The sequence below is a fragment of the Condylura cristata genome, unplaced genomic scaffold (genome assembly GCF_000260355.1).
Source record: "Condylura cristata isolate star-nosed mole 26May11 unplaced genomic scaffold, ConCri1.0 scaffold00013, whole genome shotgun sequence".
Taxonomy (NCBI): domain Eukaryota; kingdom Metazoa; phylum Chordata; class Mammalia; order Eulipotyphla; family Talpidae; genus Condylura; species Condylura cristata.
The window spans coordinates 4,889,678-4,904,709 of record NW_004567114.1 but is presented as its reverse complement, the minus strand read 5'-3'; the positions used below and the strand labels follow the sequence as shown (position 1 = coordinate 4,904,709).

The 15,032-nt window shown below is 45.8% G+C and overlaps 1 protein-coding gene across 4 annotated transcripts in view; it reads left to right on the top strand.

The window, feature by feature from the left end:
• Window positions 1–14,525, top strand: part of VRK1 (vaccinia related kinase 1) — a 73,263-nt gene extending 58,738 nt beyond the window's left edge. For all 4 annotated transcript variants that reach the window (XM_012724334.1, XM_012724337.1, XM_012724336.1 and 1 more), the window contains 2 exons: window positions 9,411–9,495; window positions 14,073–14,525. In XM_012724334.1, the coding sequence (XP_012579788.1) occupies window positions 9,411–9,495; window positions 14,073–14,104 (117 nt within the window). In that variant the 3' untranslated portion in view covers window positions 14,105–14,525. The remainder of the gene's footprint in view (window positions 1–9,410; window positions 9,496–14,072) is intronic.
• Window positions 14,526–15,032: the final 507 nt, after the last annotated feature.

The window sequence follows — 15,032 nt, the reverse complement described above, 5'->3', positions numbered from 1 at the left end:
TGAATGTGTCCCTTTCGATCTGACCACATAGTCCAGCGGTTCTTGGATTGAGGGTGTACTCTAAAAAATCAGGACTCAGCAGTTATTAAGGTCTAATCTATGCTCCTGGTCTAGGAGCTAGCCCTTTGGGGCAACAAAGATCAATACCATGTAGCCCACCCTTAAAGAATTCCACTCCATCCCATCTGGATTTGAACAGCTTAATTTACTGGCAGGAACTCAGCAAGGTAAAAGGACATTAGAACTTCCCTTAGCTGTGTTTTTGTAGGGGTTTGCTCAGTCCCACACAAAGGACTCCCGGGGCTAGTCCCTGAGACTCGTTAGTTGAGTAGGCCTGGGGTATTGGCCAGTCTTCACTGACACAGAGGCATTGTGCCCTGTGTATAGAGTGCACATACCCTTCTTTCCAAACCCCCCCCCCTTTTTTTAAGTTCAAACCATGTTAGAGGGTTTTTCTGGAATTGTTTTAAAAATCAGTAACCAAGTCTCTCTGCTGGCGCTCAGTCAGGAACATGTCAGAGGACTGACGGAGCAAGGGCTTTCCAAGGCAAGGCAAGGCGGCCCCACCGGCTCTGGGGTTTCCGTCCCCAAGGTGCTGGGCCCCACCTGGAGCTTAGATACTGTGCAACCTGGTACCCTCTAAGTTTGGTGACAATCTGGTGAGTTGTTTTATCATGGTAGAGTCGCAGTAGAGAGTATGTTCATTTTGTAACTTAGGCTGTGAAGTTTTCTAACAGTAGGTTGGCTATAGTTCTGCATTAAGAGGACTTAATGGTCACTAAGGTCTTTCCCTTGAGTGCCTCATTGTTGAGTATTTTGAATTTTGTCTCATATCTCTGGACTTCTTGGTAAATTTTAAAATGAGATTATGATAATATATATAGAAAATAGCACAAGTAAATGTGGAATTTGAGGCTTACAAAGTGAACATGTGCACTTAGATTATCTAGCCCAAGATTTGGATGGCACCCTGGAAATCTCTCTGCCCTCCTCTCAGTCAGTATGTCCTCATTAAGAGTGATTGATATTTTGAGTTATAGCACCATAGTTTTCCATTAAAAAATTAATAGTAATGGGACCTCCCTGGTTGTGCAGTGAGTTAAAGCGCAGCACTATGCAGCTATCCACAGCCACTGCACAACCAGGGAGTGCAGGCATTTGATCCCTGGCAGGGGAGTGACCCCCAGGGCGCAGCAGACCTCTCCTGGCTCCCCGCTGCTCCCCTCAGCAGTGTACTTCCTAGATCTGCCTGTTCTGCTCCCCAATCAGTCTCTGGTGAGTCCTCTCACCCCCACACTTCTGGCCTCTACCCCAGTTCTTGTGTGCATAAATAAATAAATCATAAAAAATTTAATAGTAACAACTTCTAACAATATGTATTCTTCTGTGTCAGTGTTTCATTTGCATGTCTGAATTTCCTCAGCTGTTGTGTGTGGCAGGGGCTTTTTGTTTTTCGTTACTAGGAGTACTCCGTTATATAACTACATCATATCATTTGTGCTTTTTACTATTGTTGGGTATTTGAATTGTTTCCAGTTCTTGATGATTGTAATAATTTTTTAAAAAAGATTTATTTATGCATACAGAGCTGGGGTACAAGTCAGAGGTGCAGGGGCGGTGAGAGGCTTCACCAGAGACAAAGTGGGGAGCAGAACAGGCAGATGGACAAAGTACACTGCTGAGGGGAGCAGCGGGCGGGTCAGGAGAGGTCTACTGGGCCATGTGGTCATCTCCAGGGCCCAGGATCGAACTCGCACTGAAGCGGCTGCGGCCAGCTTACAGTGCTGCATCCTAACCCATTGCGCCACCAAGGAGGGCCAAATTGTAATAATTTAAGAACATGCTTTTTTTTTTTTAAAAAGATTTATTTATTTATTCATACAGAACTAGGGTACAGGCCAGAGATGCGAAGGGTGAGAGGATTCACCAGGAACAGAGCGGGGAGCAGAACAGGCTGATTGACGAAGTACACTGCTGAGGGGAGCAGAGGGCGGGTCAGGAGAGGTCTGCCGCGCCATGTGGATCTCCTCTGGGGCAGGTGGGGATCGAACTCATGCGGAAGTGGCTTAAGCTTCTTAGTGCTGTGCTTTAACCCGCTGCGCCACCAGGGAGGGCCCAAGAACATGCTTTTAATGTCTCTGAGGAAACATATTTCTATGGAGTGGGTCATGCATAGTGGAATTACTGGGACACAGGGATCATGTGTGTTCAGCGTTAGTAGTTATTGCCAAGCAGTTTTCTGGAGCAGCTACCTCAGGTCACGTTACTACCAGCAGTTTTGTTTCTCACTGACACCAGCTGGTATTTAACTTGACCTGTTTTGGGGAATGTGTATTGGTACTTCCCTATCTATAGTTTTAAGTACCTTTCATATGCCCATCCATTAAAAAAAAGTGTTGTTCATTTTCTTTTAATTTGTGAGGCTCAATTACCTTCTGTGTCTCTGTGTGTATTATATGTATGGCACGTAAAGCGCTCTTACAGACCTTCCAGCCAGTGTTTCATTTATTCTCTTTCTTAATTTGGTATCTTTTGATGATCAAAAGTTCTTCATTTTATTGTCCTTTATTCAGTTTTTCTACCAGTGGTTAGTGCTTTGTGCATTCTGTTTTCAGAAGTTATCTATCTCAAGATCACGGAGATAACTCTGTTAAGTCTACAGTGTAATGGAGATTGACTTGTGCGTAGTGTGAGTCAATCTTTATTCACCCCCTTTGGATGCTTGTGGATCTGAATAGTTTCGTGCAAAGACCGTACTGTCCGCAGAGCATGTGACTTCAGAAAGCCATCTGGGGGTTGGGGTTCTTTGGGGGCGCTGTCTGCGCCATGAGGCTGCTCAGCTCCCTCTGCTGGAGCCACACGGTTGGACTACTGACTTCATGATGAGGTCTGCTTGTAAGTCCCTTGGGTTTGTTCTTCAAGATTGTCCTTGATGTTCTTGGGCCTTTGACTTTACCTTTGCATTTTAGAATCAAGTTCCTAATTTTCACAAAACTAGTTTTGGGATTTTGATTGAGATTGCATTGACTCCCAATCACTTGGGAAAGACTGTTACCTTTAAGGATTCTCTCCTGACCCCCCGAATGTGGCGTTCCCGTATTATTTCTGTGGTCTTCCGTCCGTCTCAGTCGTGTTCGTAGTTGTTTCTTTCCATGCAGAGATGAGATACGTCTTCCACGTCTGTTTACTTCTGATTGTATGTAAATCCTACAGTGGGGTCTGTGGGTCTGTTCTTAGGGGGACTCCAGTGAGCTGACCTTATTCCCTAAGAACCTTACTCATGTGGGGCTTGAGCTCATTTCTTTTTCCACCAGTATGGATAGAGAGTTTGGTTTTCATTGAAATATTTATCTCTGTAACTACCAGCTTTTCTACTGTATAGTGTTACCGCTTCAAGGTTTTGAGCTTTTAATTCTTATTCTGAATTTCAATTCTGCAGGGAGTGGTTGGTGCTTCCTGTTGGTAATAGGCTTTCAGCCCTGTGAGCTTCAGGTTACCACCGAGCACTGAGGTGCTCTGTGTCCTGTCAGGACTTGGCAATATCTGCATGTGTGTGTTGACACCGAGGTGCAGACAGGGTCAGCCCAAGCCCATGTACCATCATATTATTAGGCATTTCTACAGTTTTTTTCTTCAGAGGAATTCAAGATACTTAAAAACCTCCTAGTGATTTTAGGCATAAAATACTAAAAACATTCGAAATAAATAGCTACCCATTTGCTCCTCCCCACAGTGGCCATTAAAACACCTTAACTTTGGGGCCCTCCCTGGTGGCGCAGCGGGTTAAAGCACAGCACTGAGAATCTAAGGCCGCTTCCGAATGAGTTCGATTCCCGCCTGCCCCGGAGGTGACCACATGGTGTGGCAGACCTCTCCTGGCCCGCCCGCTGCTCCCCTCAGCAGTGTACTTCGTCGATCTGCCTGTTCTGTTCCCCACTCTGTCTCTGGTGAAGCCTCTCACCGCCCCTGAGCCTCTTGCCTGTACCCCAGTTCTGTACGCACAAATAAATAAATCTTTAAAAAAAAAAAAAACACCTTAACTTTGCTAAAAAGTTTTGACTTTATTGGTGTAGGTCGTGGAGCCTTCAGAGGCAAAGATGAATGAAGAGGTGTTCGCTCCGGCAGAGACGCATACAGCCTGCGCTAGTTTTCCAGGCCTTAGTTTTATTGGATCTTTAGAAACGGCTTTCAGCTTGTTAAGTGACTGCAAGTTTGACTATGTTGAAACTTCGAGTGATGTTAAAATCATGAGCGGCTGCTGTAGTGGTAAATTGAAGTTGGGTTTACGTTTTGCAGAAGAGCTGCTGGGAGCTCTTTCCGGACCATGAGCGCCGCTCTTCACAGGAAACGAAGTCCAGCATGCGCAGGTGCACGGCGCACAGCTGGCGTCCTGTGCGCAGGGCTGCCTGTTTGAGCTCGTTTACTCGTGTTTCTTCTAAGGGGGCTGTGTGGGGCCCTACGGCAGCACGTTAGATCTGCTTCGGGACAGCAGTGCTTTTGCTAGAAAAAGTACATCAGCTGTGGAGCAAGGAGCAGTCTACATCTCTCTGTGAGTCCCAGGGCAAGGTAGGGTTAGCTAGGCAGCTTCATGCTGGGACTTGGGGGAGTTCAAGAGGCCTCTGAGATAAAGACAGTGAATTCTAAGAGGTGATAACTGAAACATACTCCAGAGATAGGTCAGAAAGCCCTGGAGGACTAAACAGAAACAGTCAAGCTTGAGAGTAAAAGACCTTGGACTAGGAGGTAAACTAAGGTAAAAGAGGAAAAGGTCTAAGAGCCTGAGACAAGGCCCACACAGCTTCCCTGCCCCTCCTAGCAGTGTGCCTGGGAGCCCGTCCTTTCTTCTTCTAAATAAACTTTACTTTCTTAAACAAAGTTTGTTTCTCTCTGCTTACTTACCTAAAAAGTCTGCAAATTCCTTTTCATGGCTTTATGGAACAAGAACCCTGGTGGTTCAAGTGTTAAATTAACAGCACACCAGTGTCTTTCTCTCCCCATTTTCAATACTTAGGTCAGTTCTTCCTCCTGGTGTTGAAAGAGACGTTAGCTGGGCTGTTGAAGGCCAGATGCATTCTGAGCTTTGTACCGGTTATGTTATTTTGCTTAATGCTTTCTCTCGGACCTGCTGACTTGACCTTTCTCTTCCTACTGTAGATAACTGCAAGTGTTTACAGGAGAGAGCTAAATTTAAGCAAACAAACAACAGTAGCAACAGAAGACAAAACAGTGAAATCACTCTTGGGTTCCATGACACATGGATTGACACCCAGCGTGAAGTTATGTGTGTGGCATGCACGGGACCTAGATCGAGGAGGACTTGGTTACGGACCGGAAATGGTGTCTTAGGGCTTAAGGGTTAGAGATTTGACTTGTGCGTGCTTCATGTTTTTATAAAAGCTAAAGTTCCTCCTGTGCTTTACTCTATTTGAGTGTCTTGTCCCCCAGCCCCATCCAACCTGAGCCTGTCTCGCGCCAGGCCCATGGTGTTTGCTGAACACGTGGTGGCCTTCACCAGTGGCAGGTACTCGGTGGTGTTCCATGGACGGAAGTACCGTGTTTGGAGTTAGGTCAGCCTTTATCGCTGAAACTGTTTGAAAATAAAGTGCTTTCATGCATGCCAGAGAATATTTTTAGATTATTCTTCCTGTTCAGACTCCTTTTAAGTCACTCATGCCTCAGCTCACACCCCATCTTCTAATGATGCCTGACTTTTCCTACTTTATCTCGAAAATTTCTTTGGTTTATTTAGATGCATCGAAATGTGTGGTTTTGAGGGGCTTGGGTAAAGGGAGACATCATCTCCTGTTCTTGCAGCTGCCAGGTGGCTGCTCAACAACCACTGTAGACCAAGTGGTATTTGGGAAAGCACGATGGTGAGCCCGGTGAGGCCGAGGCCCAGTGCCTGCTCTCACGCCAGAGCTCACAATGGGAGGCGGCTAGTTCTGTGGAAAGAATACCGTCTTCTGAATTCTAGTGTTGCCAGCAGCACCAGCCAATTTGGAGTCCTCCTTCCAGTAGTGTGTACGTGTAGAGTGAAGATAGCTAAGTCTGTTTGTTTCATGAGTGTTGTAGTAAATAAAACATTTGTTTTACCTTTGTAGGAGATATGGCCTATCTTTTTTTGAGTAACTAAAAAAGGACATAATAGTAATTTGAAGCTGTATCCATTTGAATGTTGATTTCAGGTGGCCTTAATCAAGTAAATAAAATAGGACCAAGTGATGATTAGTGCGGTGATGTACTTGCATTTAGAGTTCTTTGACACATGCAGTGTCAAATGTTTAAAGATTGGTGGCACCATCTTAAGTTTCCATCATGAATATTTGTGACTTTTGTAATAAAGGGGAGAAACCCACACTGGTCACTGGCAGTCACCGTCTCTGGTACGGCCGGGATCTGACGGGCAGTCTTAGGAGGCTGCCAAAAGAGGCTAGTGGTGGTCACTAATGCTTCACTGGGGAGGCAAAGAATCAGTCTTTAGGTTTTTCTGAAGGTTTTTCTTTCTTTTCCATTAAAACAGCTATAGGGAAATGGATTGGCCAGGCTTTTCGTACCACTAGCTCTGGGGCTATCACCTGTTGCCTTGTTGCGTGGTGCGAAAGGTGCCTAGGGTGTAGGTGTGGGCACGCCTGCGTGGGCACACCTGAGCCTGGAGGCTAAGGATAGTCTCACAGACAGAGGGCAGCTGGGAGAGGGTGAGTGACTTAGAGAGAGACTGTGAGGCAACTCAAGGGAGAAGCATAAAGATTCACCAGGGGCTGGGAGGCCGGCCGGCCCCCTCCCCCCATGGCAGTGCCACCTGCAGGCTCACCCGCTGGGACAGATGTGCGTCTGTACTGGGCTCCAGTCAGGGTTTGGACTGTTGGTGCGTCATCAGTCCCGGGGGGTCTAGCAGATTTATCTCCCTGTTTATGAACTGGAAGTGAGAGTGCCGGTTGTCAAGTTCAGCCTGGTGTCTCTGAGTACTTCCATGATGCAGCGTGTTCCGTGCGCCCTTTGACAGAACCCGATTGTTGGCGCATCTTTTGGCCATGCTGAACTAAAATAAAGCTCAATTCTAAGTTTATTTTATAAATTATTCTGTGTGTCCTGTGGTATTTTGCTTTCATTTATAAATGCAAATGAAAGTCCCATGAGTGCTGATGTGCAATGTGACAGGGCCAGCGATCGGCACAGTGTCCATGGGGCCGGCTTTCAGGGAACCCCAGTACACACCACACACCATGCAAAGGCTTGGATCTTGACCACTAACCAGATAAAGTGTCTGCAGGTATTCAGCAGCAAAGCTGGTGACAGAAGGTTTGAAGTCCTACTCGTTGCCTTAGAAAATGAGTAACATACTTATTTGGAGCTGTTAAACTTGGAGGGTTTTGTTTTATTTTTTTAAACTGGGCGCAGGTCAGGGTCCACTGGCCTGTCTTCTCCAGGCTCCTACACACTGCCGGGGAGTCGGGCCGGAGACACCAGCTGAAGTGCCGATTCATGAAACGCGGTGCCTCGCCTGCTGCGTGCTGCTTAGGACACAGGTGTTCCTTTTGTTGGCGAATACTGTCTGGTTTTCATTCCTGTGTAATTTACTTGCCTGGAGATTAAGGAAGCTCCCTTTTATTAAGTAAGCTTGAAAACAAGATGAATGTACTAGGTTCTAGGGTAGAAAGTATTGGATAGCTCTCTTTATAATGAGCATTTAAAAACCTGCCCTCCTGAAGCTGGGAAATGCTTTCGCTCCTGTATGGGAAAGCAATATAGTTCTGAAATATTCCTCCTTAATTTTGGTCCGAACGAACAAAAGTGTCCGTGTTTATTCCCGCCTAATGCATCACAAATCTGCTGACACGCTAACCTTGGAGTCCTGGCTGGCGCTAATCAGGCCTGTGCACCGGCAGGAAAGATGTACCTAATGCACTCCATCAGTGCCGTTTGCATATGGACGTTCTCACAGGGGAGCTGCCCCGTGCCAGCTGAGGGTTACCTGCCCACTGCAGTTATTGTATGTAATTATCGAACCAATCTGTTCAGCCCAGCAGGGTTTAGATGGTAATCATGAAGCAACACTTTGGGAAAGAAAGCTGTAAGGCACTCTCCCCGCCCTCATCAGTTACGCGAAGTTACAGGCTCTCGTCCGGCAGCAGCCCTCCGCAGGTCTGTTGTGAGTGTCTTTGAAAGCTTCCTAAGGTTAGTCAGGGTGTTGTCTTTGTGCATGTGAAGGAGTCTCTTTAGGAACATGATGGGTCTCTGAATCCTCATCTCATCCCAGCCACCTTAAGGCTGTTTTGAAACAGGGGAATTGATTGTAGCGCACAGATACTTAGACTTGTGACCACGTGGAGGCTCTGAGGTACGGGATTTGACTAGAACCTTCCCAAGTGTTCTCCGGAACTGGGAAAGGACACTGTGCTGCTGGTAGAGATGGTGCTCTCACGGCCGCCACTGGGCCACGTCCTTGCACGTTTGGCTGCATCTAAGACGGATGTGGTTACTCCCGTCTCTGGAGTCTGGGAAGCATCAGACAGTTTCCTGAATGGTACAGCTTAGCTTAGGCAAGCTGGAGAGGCCGGGCTTCTGGATTTTGGCACATCTGTGGTTGAGACTGTTTGAGATAAAGTGATACGGAAACACCATAAACACCACCTCCTAGCAATGGCTGTGTCTGCTGCGGCTTCGCCCGCATGTAGCAGTGGTGTGCAGTGTGACCTTTACGTGGGATTGACCCGACGGACAGTCATGCAGAGAACGCGAACGAGCATCTGGGAAGAGTGGAGGGGTGGGGGGTGAGCGCCGGGCTGACTCCCACCTGCGTGAAAGGGGGAGCGTCCTCCGAGAAGGCTGGCAAGCCCAGCGGGGGTTGAGATTCTAGAAAGCCACGTACTTGTAAGTTCTAACTTGCAGTGCTGTGTATGACCGTGTTAAATTTTCATAAAAAACACACCGAAAGAAGACGTGTGTTAGTAGTTTGCCATTATTGATCCATAAATAGAATTTTATCACCAGTCTTCCAAGTGCAACCACAACATATGGGTCAGTCATCTATTTTCCTATTTTGTCAAGTCGATCCCTGCCCCCCAACATTGTGAAATGGGGAGAAGAGGTAGCCTGGGTCTGAGTGAGGGTGATAGCTATTGTGTACTCTGCTTTAAGGGAGTCTCTGTATCATCAGTCCTCATGAGTCAAGCTTGGCTGTCAGTGATGACGCAAGGGGCTCAGCACCCCCCATCAGCAGACGCACTGCACAGAGGACCCCGCATCCGTTTCCCCGCCCTCGGCAACTGCCACCCCAAAGTTGAGAGTGTTCTTGCTGCGTGTTGTACTTCAGTTCATACATATGTCACTGGCTGTCATGTTTGTACATTTACTTATTTGACCCTCAAATCACATCTCTGTTTCTCTTTAAAATTTTTATGTGCAAAAAGCGAAAGAAAGAGGTGGAGGACACCGAGTGCAGTGTTGAAGACATGGAGTGCTCAGATGCGCAGACAGAGGCCGCCGCGCAGACTCGTAAGTCCAGCAGTCTTGTTGCTCAGCTTTGCTCGTGACGAAACAGATTCCTTTCTTCCCACCAGCGAGGGGCTGGCTCTGGGTCGCCACCCTGCAGTGTGGCCACAGCACATCAGGGGGTGCTCTCCTGTGTGGTGTGCACCTGGCTGCACACGCACGTTGTTCTTGCCTGGGTGCAGGAGTCGCAGAGCGGGCCGCAGCGCTGCCCACTCTGCAGATGGGGACCCGCCCCCCGGAGCAGTGGCACGGCGGAGCGACGGCTTGGCCGCCAAGGGACTTGAGGGCCAGGTCTCCGCCGCACATGTGGGCCACGTGGTGGGGCCGCTGCGGGGCGCAGGGCTCGGGCCAGCCCTGGGCCACCACCGCTGCCAGGGTCCTCTTGCCCTGACCACTTAGGGTTCCCCATAAATTTATCTTTACTCTCAGGCAGTTGGGAAGCAAGGTGCTTAACGCTGGAACCACTACTTTTTGGGAGCTTTTGAAGGGAAAAGCAGGCTGTAAAGTCATTGTTTGGGTGCTGAGGACACGTCCAGCTTGGGGTTTCAGAGGGGACACAGCGAGGTCAGCACGCAGGGGGTGGCGCTCGCTTGGACTTTGGCTAGTGAATGACCAGACTGGGTGTGGGTGCACCCAGGGGTGGTCCCGAACAGGACCGGCGCATGGTTCTGAGAGAAGGCTGGCGGTGCTGCGGCGGGCTGTGAGGCCACGCGCCTTCTCTCTGGGTCTCTCCTGTCAGTGTGTCTGCTCCTTGTTATTTGGTAGGTCCGGAAATGTTCGTTGATTTCTCGTAGAAAAGGCTTATTTTTGGTGAAGTGTCCTAGAGTGTGAACGCCCTGCTGAGTTAGCCGGCGAGGTGTTGGGCTTCCCTTGACGCGGCCCCTGTGCGTTCTGTGCGTGGAGCGCAGAAGCTGGACTTTGAGCGGGACGCAGCTTCGTGTTCACGAGCACCTTCTCCACCGTGCAGCCTGGAGAGAACATTCACAGGTTTCGCTGAGTGCATGTCAGGAATCCTGGGCTCCCGGAAGAGGGGTATCACGGCAGTCAGGAGCTGAAGGCGTGGCAGGCAGCCCCCTCCCCCGCTGTCTCCCCATCCCTGTCTTGTTCCTTTCCTTACTAGGCAGTGAGGAGGCGCCCGGAGCAGGACGTGGAGGCATAGCCCAGCCAGAGGCTGGCAGCAGCAGCTGTGACAGTGAGTGGCAGTGAAATTAAGGAACATTTTAAAGATAGAGTAATCATTCTTCCTAAAAAAAAGAGCCCTTCAGTTAGGGAACTGGCATTGTCAGCCCAGGCGCTGACTGCAGTGAAGCCGAGACCCACTCACTCCAAGCAGAGTCCCAGTCTCGCCCCTCCACTGCCTGCGCGCTCGCTGCCTGGTCTTTGCTGAGGGAACGGCAGAGGTGGTGCGGTCTGTCGGTGACTTTAGCTCGACTGTAATCATGGAAAGTAGATTTATACCTACGATTTAATACACGGTCTTTATGCTGATGGTTTTCTGTGAAACTATATACTAGTGTTTTTGCTAATTACGGAATAGACCCCATCACTAATTTAAGAAGAATCCAAACTTTTCAATACAAGAAAGATAAAAATCAAATTCTAACTGTTCATTCCTATGAAGCGAATCACTTTTTTAAAATGCCGTTTGTTTCCCCATTGTGAATCATTCCCTCTAAAGTATAAGGCTAGGTTAGGTATTTTACTATCTAATATTCATAAATGAGAAAATGTTGCCTGAGATAACAAAATGTTATTGATTCTAGCCCAAAAAAGCCACGGACATATAAAGTGTATATATTTGTATATGTAGGTTTAAAATAACTTGAAGGGGAAGGCACTTTTATAACATTTAAATTTTTTAAAAAATATATAATTCAATGAATTCTGTGTTTCAGAGCTTTAAGATTTTGTGACATAAACGTGTTTCAAGAATGGTTACCTCTAACAGCAGCTTTAGAAATGTCAGTTTCTTCATTAACAATTTTATTTTCAAACACAATTTATGGTTTACAATATGGTAAGAGACTTTTCTCACCGTGTGATCTTTCAGAATGCTGTGCCTAGCAAAATGGGAGCAACTTTCCTTTAATATCTATTTAGACCATTTTAAAAGCGTGTATAATTTTCTTGATACACCTAAACTCATTTTGACTAGTTGGGGGTCTATTGTGTAAGAACACGTTCTGAAAGCTTTCAAAATGTGTATTGTGTAGGTTTTCTCAAAGAAAGAGCGGGGGTGACGGGTGGTTTTCAAGAAGAACAGAGGCCTCTAATCCTTTTATTTTTATGCAAGGCATAATTTTTACCAATTGAGAAAATTTGGTTATTTGCTGCAAGTAATTCCTCCCCCCCCCAAAAAAAATGGTAAGACTTAAAAAACCTCACGTATTCTAGCATTTCAAAACCATGCCAGTATTGCAAAATTGTATTCAAAATTAACTAATGGAGTCACGATCCTTACAGCTAGTGTATTTTTCCTACGGTTCATAAAATGGACACAGCTACCAGTCTGCATTTGTGGGTGTTACTTTGGAAGTGCCTTGGGGTTTGGACCGTCTGAGGGATTCTTTCAGGAAAACATGACCTGTTCGCCTCCTAAGTATATGTGGCCTAGTCAGCACAGAGACTTGTAAGAGCCCCTTCAGCACCATACGTCATAATGCAGTGTCCCAGAAGTGTGTATTTTTCAAAGTTAAAATTCACACGTTTGTTCTGATACACCTTTTACGAGTAGTTGTATACCATGGAGATGGCTTTCGTCTTAAAGAGATGAGACAAGAAATAGATTTTTCTGCAACAATTGGAATTGACTATTAGGGAAATATTAAATCATTACATGCAGCAAGGTCTCTTAAGTTGCTGTAGACTGTTCTATAATCAATTCCAGGTAGTGAGAACATTTTTAGTTGCAATGTAAAACTTTATAAAAAACTTTACTTTGAAGGGGATAAGCAGCAGTGGCATTTAAGAACAGGGCAAAGTAGGGTATTAATGACAAGTGCTGTTAACACCTGATAATCATTCGTAGCTTTGGTGTTTGGGATGTGCCTGTGCGATCAGAGTTTATGAACGAGATGAACTACAGAGTGGGCGGCTGGCCTTCATTTTGTGTTGTCTGAGTATGGCAATGTCAGAGAATCACGTTCACTACCAAAATTAATTTCAAAAATTTTGAAATTTGAAATTAAAATCTATCATGGAATATTTTTTAAAAAGAGGCTATCTCGGCCCTCCCTGGTGGCGCAGCGGGTTAAAGCACTGCACTAAGAAGCTAAAGCCATTTCCGCGTGAGTTCGATTCCCGCCTGCCCCGGAGTTGACCACATGGCGTGGCAGACCTCTCCTGACCCGCCCGCTGCTCCCCTCAGCAGTGTACTTCATCCATCTGCCTGTTCTGCTCCCTACTCTGTTCCTGGTGAATCCTCTCACCCTCTGCATCTCTGGCCTGTACCCCAGCTCTGTATGAATAAATAAATCTTCAAAAAAAAAAAAAGAGGCTATCTCACAGAAATTAAAGAAAAAGCTCAAAAGTTTAAATCTTAAATAGTCTCGGCATTATATAATGAATGACAGAAAAATATATTCATTTAAGTTTAAAGTTTGCTATAATTGAAAGTATATGTCAACTGCATAAGAACTAGAACTTGGAAAAAATAGCACTAATTTTCAACCTGATCTTCCAGTTAAGTAAATAAACCGGTAATCAGGAAAAAAAACCTTTAGAAACTGTTTATTATTAGACGATGTGTGTGGTATGTATTTTGTCCTAGATTCAAAGCATGTTTTGTGCATTTCAGAAAAGGACTATTGATCTCTTTGTTGGTAGTGCCTCTGCCAATTGACACGAAGGGGCTGGAGCCTCTTCCTGGCAGAGGGGGTGTGTGGGTCGGGGCGCACTTGAGGCCCGCCTTGGGGCTCCTGGGCCCTGCTGTGCTCCGGGCAGGGGTGGAACCCGGAGCAAAGCCTCCTTGCTGAGGTGATCCCAGGTTTCCCTGCAGAGTCCCTGCGATATTCCATTGAGCCCAGAATCCTTGAGGGAACTGCCCTAGGCACCAGCTCAGCACTGGCGGGAAGCCTATCTGAAAGGCTTAACTGCCTGTGCAAAGATTTTGTGTTTTGGAATAGCCTACTGTTCTCCTACCCAGAGTACCGGTAACAGGCTTTAGAAAGCAACACATTTCGAATGAAATTCCTTGCATTTCATAACACGCACAACTACCTTGGCTCCCCCCAGGATCAAACGCTTATCTTGTGTTTACATTAGGAGTTAATGCTCTAAATCATACAGTAAAATGTTTTGTGAAAAATGTTTCAGTGCAAGTGTAAATTGGATGTGTTTTACGGGTGAAAGATAAAACTTACGATAAGAAGGTAGACTTTGTTGGTGTATTTTTGGCATATTAAAAAATTAACATAATTTCTTAGATTTTCAGGTTATTAACAGTTACACCTTTTCATTTCCACAAATCATCATAGTCTATTAGATTTTTAATTAACAGTGACTGTATATGGAAATACATTTGTGTTTTGCTTTTGTAATTTAATGATTAATGATTCTGATTTCTTTGTTTTCTCTTCAAGGTTCAAAAACCAGAAAGAGAGTCCAGAAGTAATGCAGTGTGAACCAGCTTCTTTCTTTTCTTTCACTTGACTTTTTCTATTTTAATTGTCTTATATTCATGTGAGTCTTGTGGGGTAGGGATAAAAATGAAGTACCTGTGTCTTTGAAAACTGAACTTTTTTTTATTAAAATAAATACTTTGTACAATTTAAAAGCTAATTTATAAAAATCCCCAAATCTCGATTGATTTAGTTTTTAACCCCACCCCCACCCCCACCCCTGCACTGTATGTGTTTGAAGCTCTGGAGTACATGAGAAGTTCTGCTGGGCACTTTCCATAGCTGTGTGTTCCAAGCGTGGAGGAGGGTGTGTGACCAGGCCCAACTTTCAAGAGTACACAATGCTGAAAATAAAGTCTTTTTGCTTGATATAAGCACGTGTATGTTATTGCTCTAAAGTTTGGTTTGTGAGTATTTGGTTCAGTAACAAGCATTTTTAGACACCTGCTGTATGAAATGAGAGTACAAGGAAGAAAGGATTATGCAGGGAGCAGGAAGCGTATCTGTGAGAGATAAATACACGTTGGCAGTACATTGCACATGCGCCACGTCATGGTGCTGGCTGAGTGGTAAGGAAGGTGGGGAATTAACCAAGGATGGCAGAGCGAAGATTTTAAGATTGACCTCCCTGTAGGAAGGTCCTGGGAACTAGCTGTGTAGATACAGCTTCTCATTTGTTCATAGGTTATTTTTCTTACAGATTTCTTTTTTTGTATTATACAATATTTGGATAGTAAACCAAACACTTAGGATGTTAAGGATTAAAAGTTTTAAGATGTGGACTTTTTTTTAGTTGCCGTGGGAATCAAAGCTTGGAATTGAAATATTTACGAACAATTTCAGGATTCCTTTGGGATTCAAAGGGAGCTACACCTTAGCCTGCTAGTGTAGGGGTACTTTTAGAGAGTGGAGACATGTCTT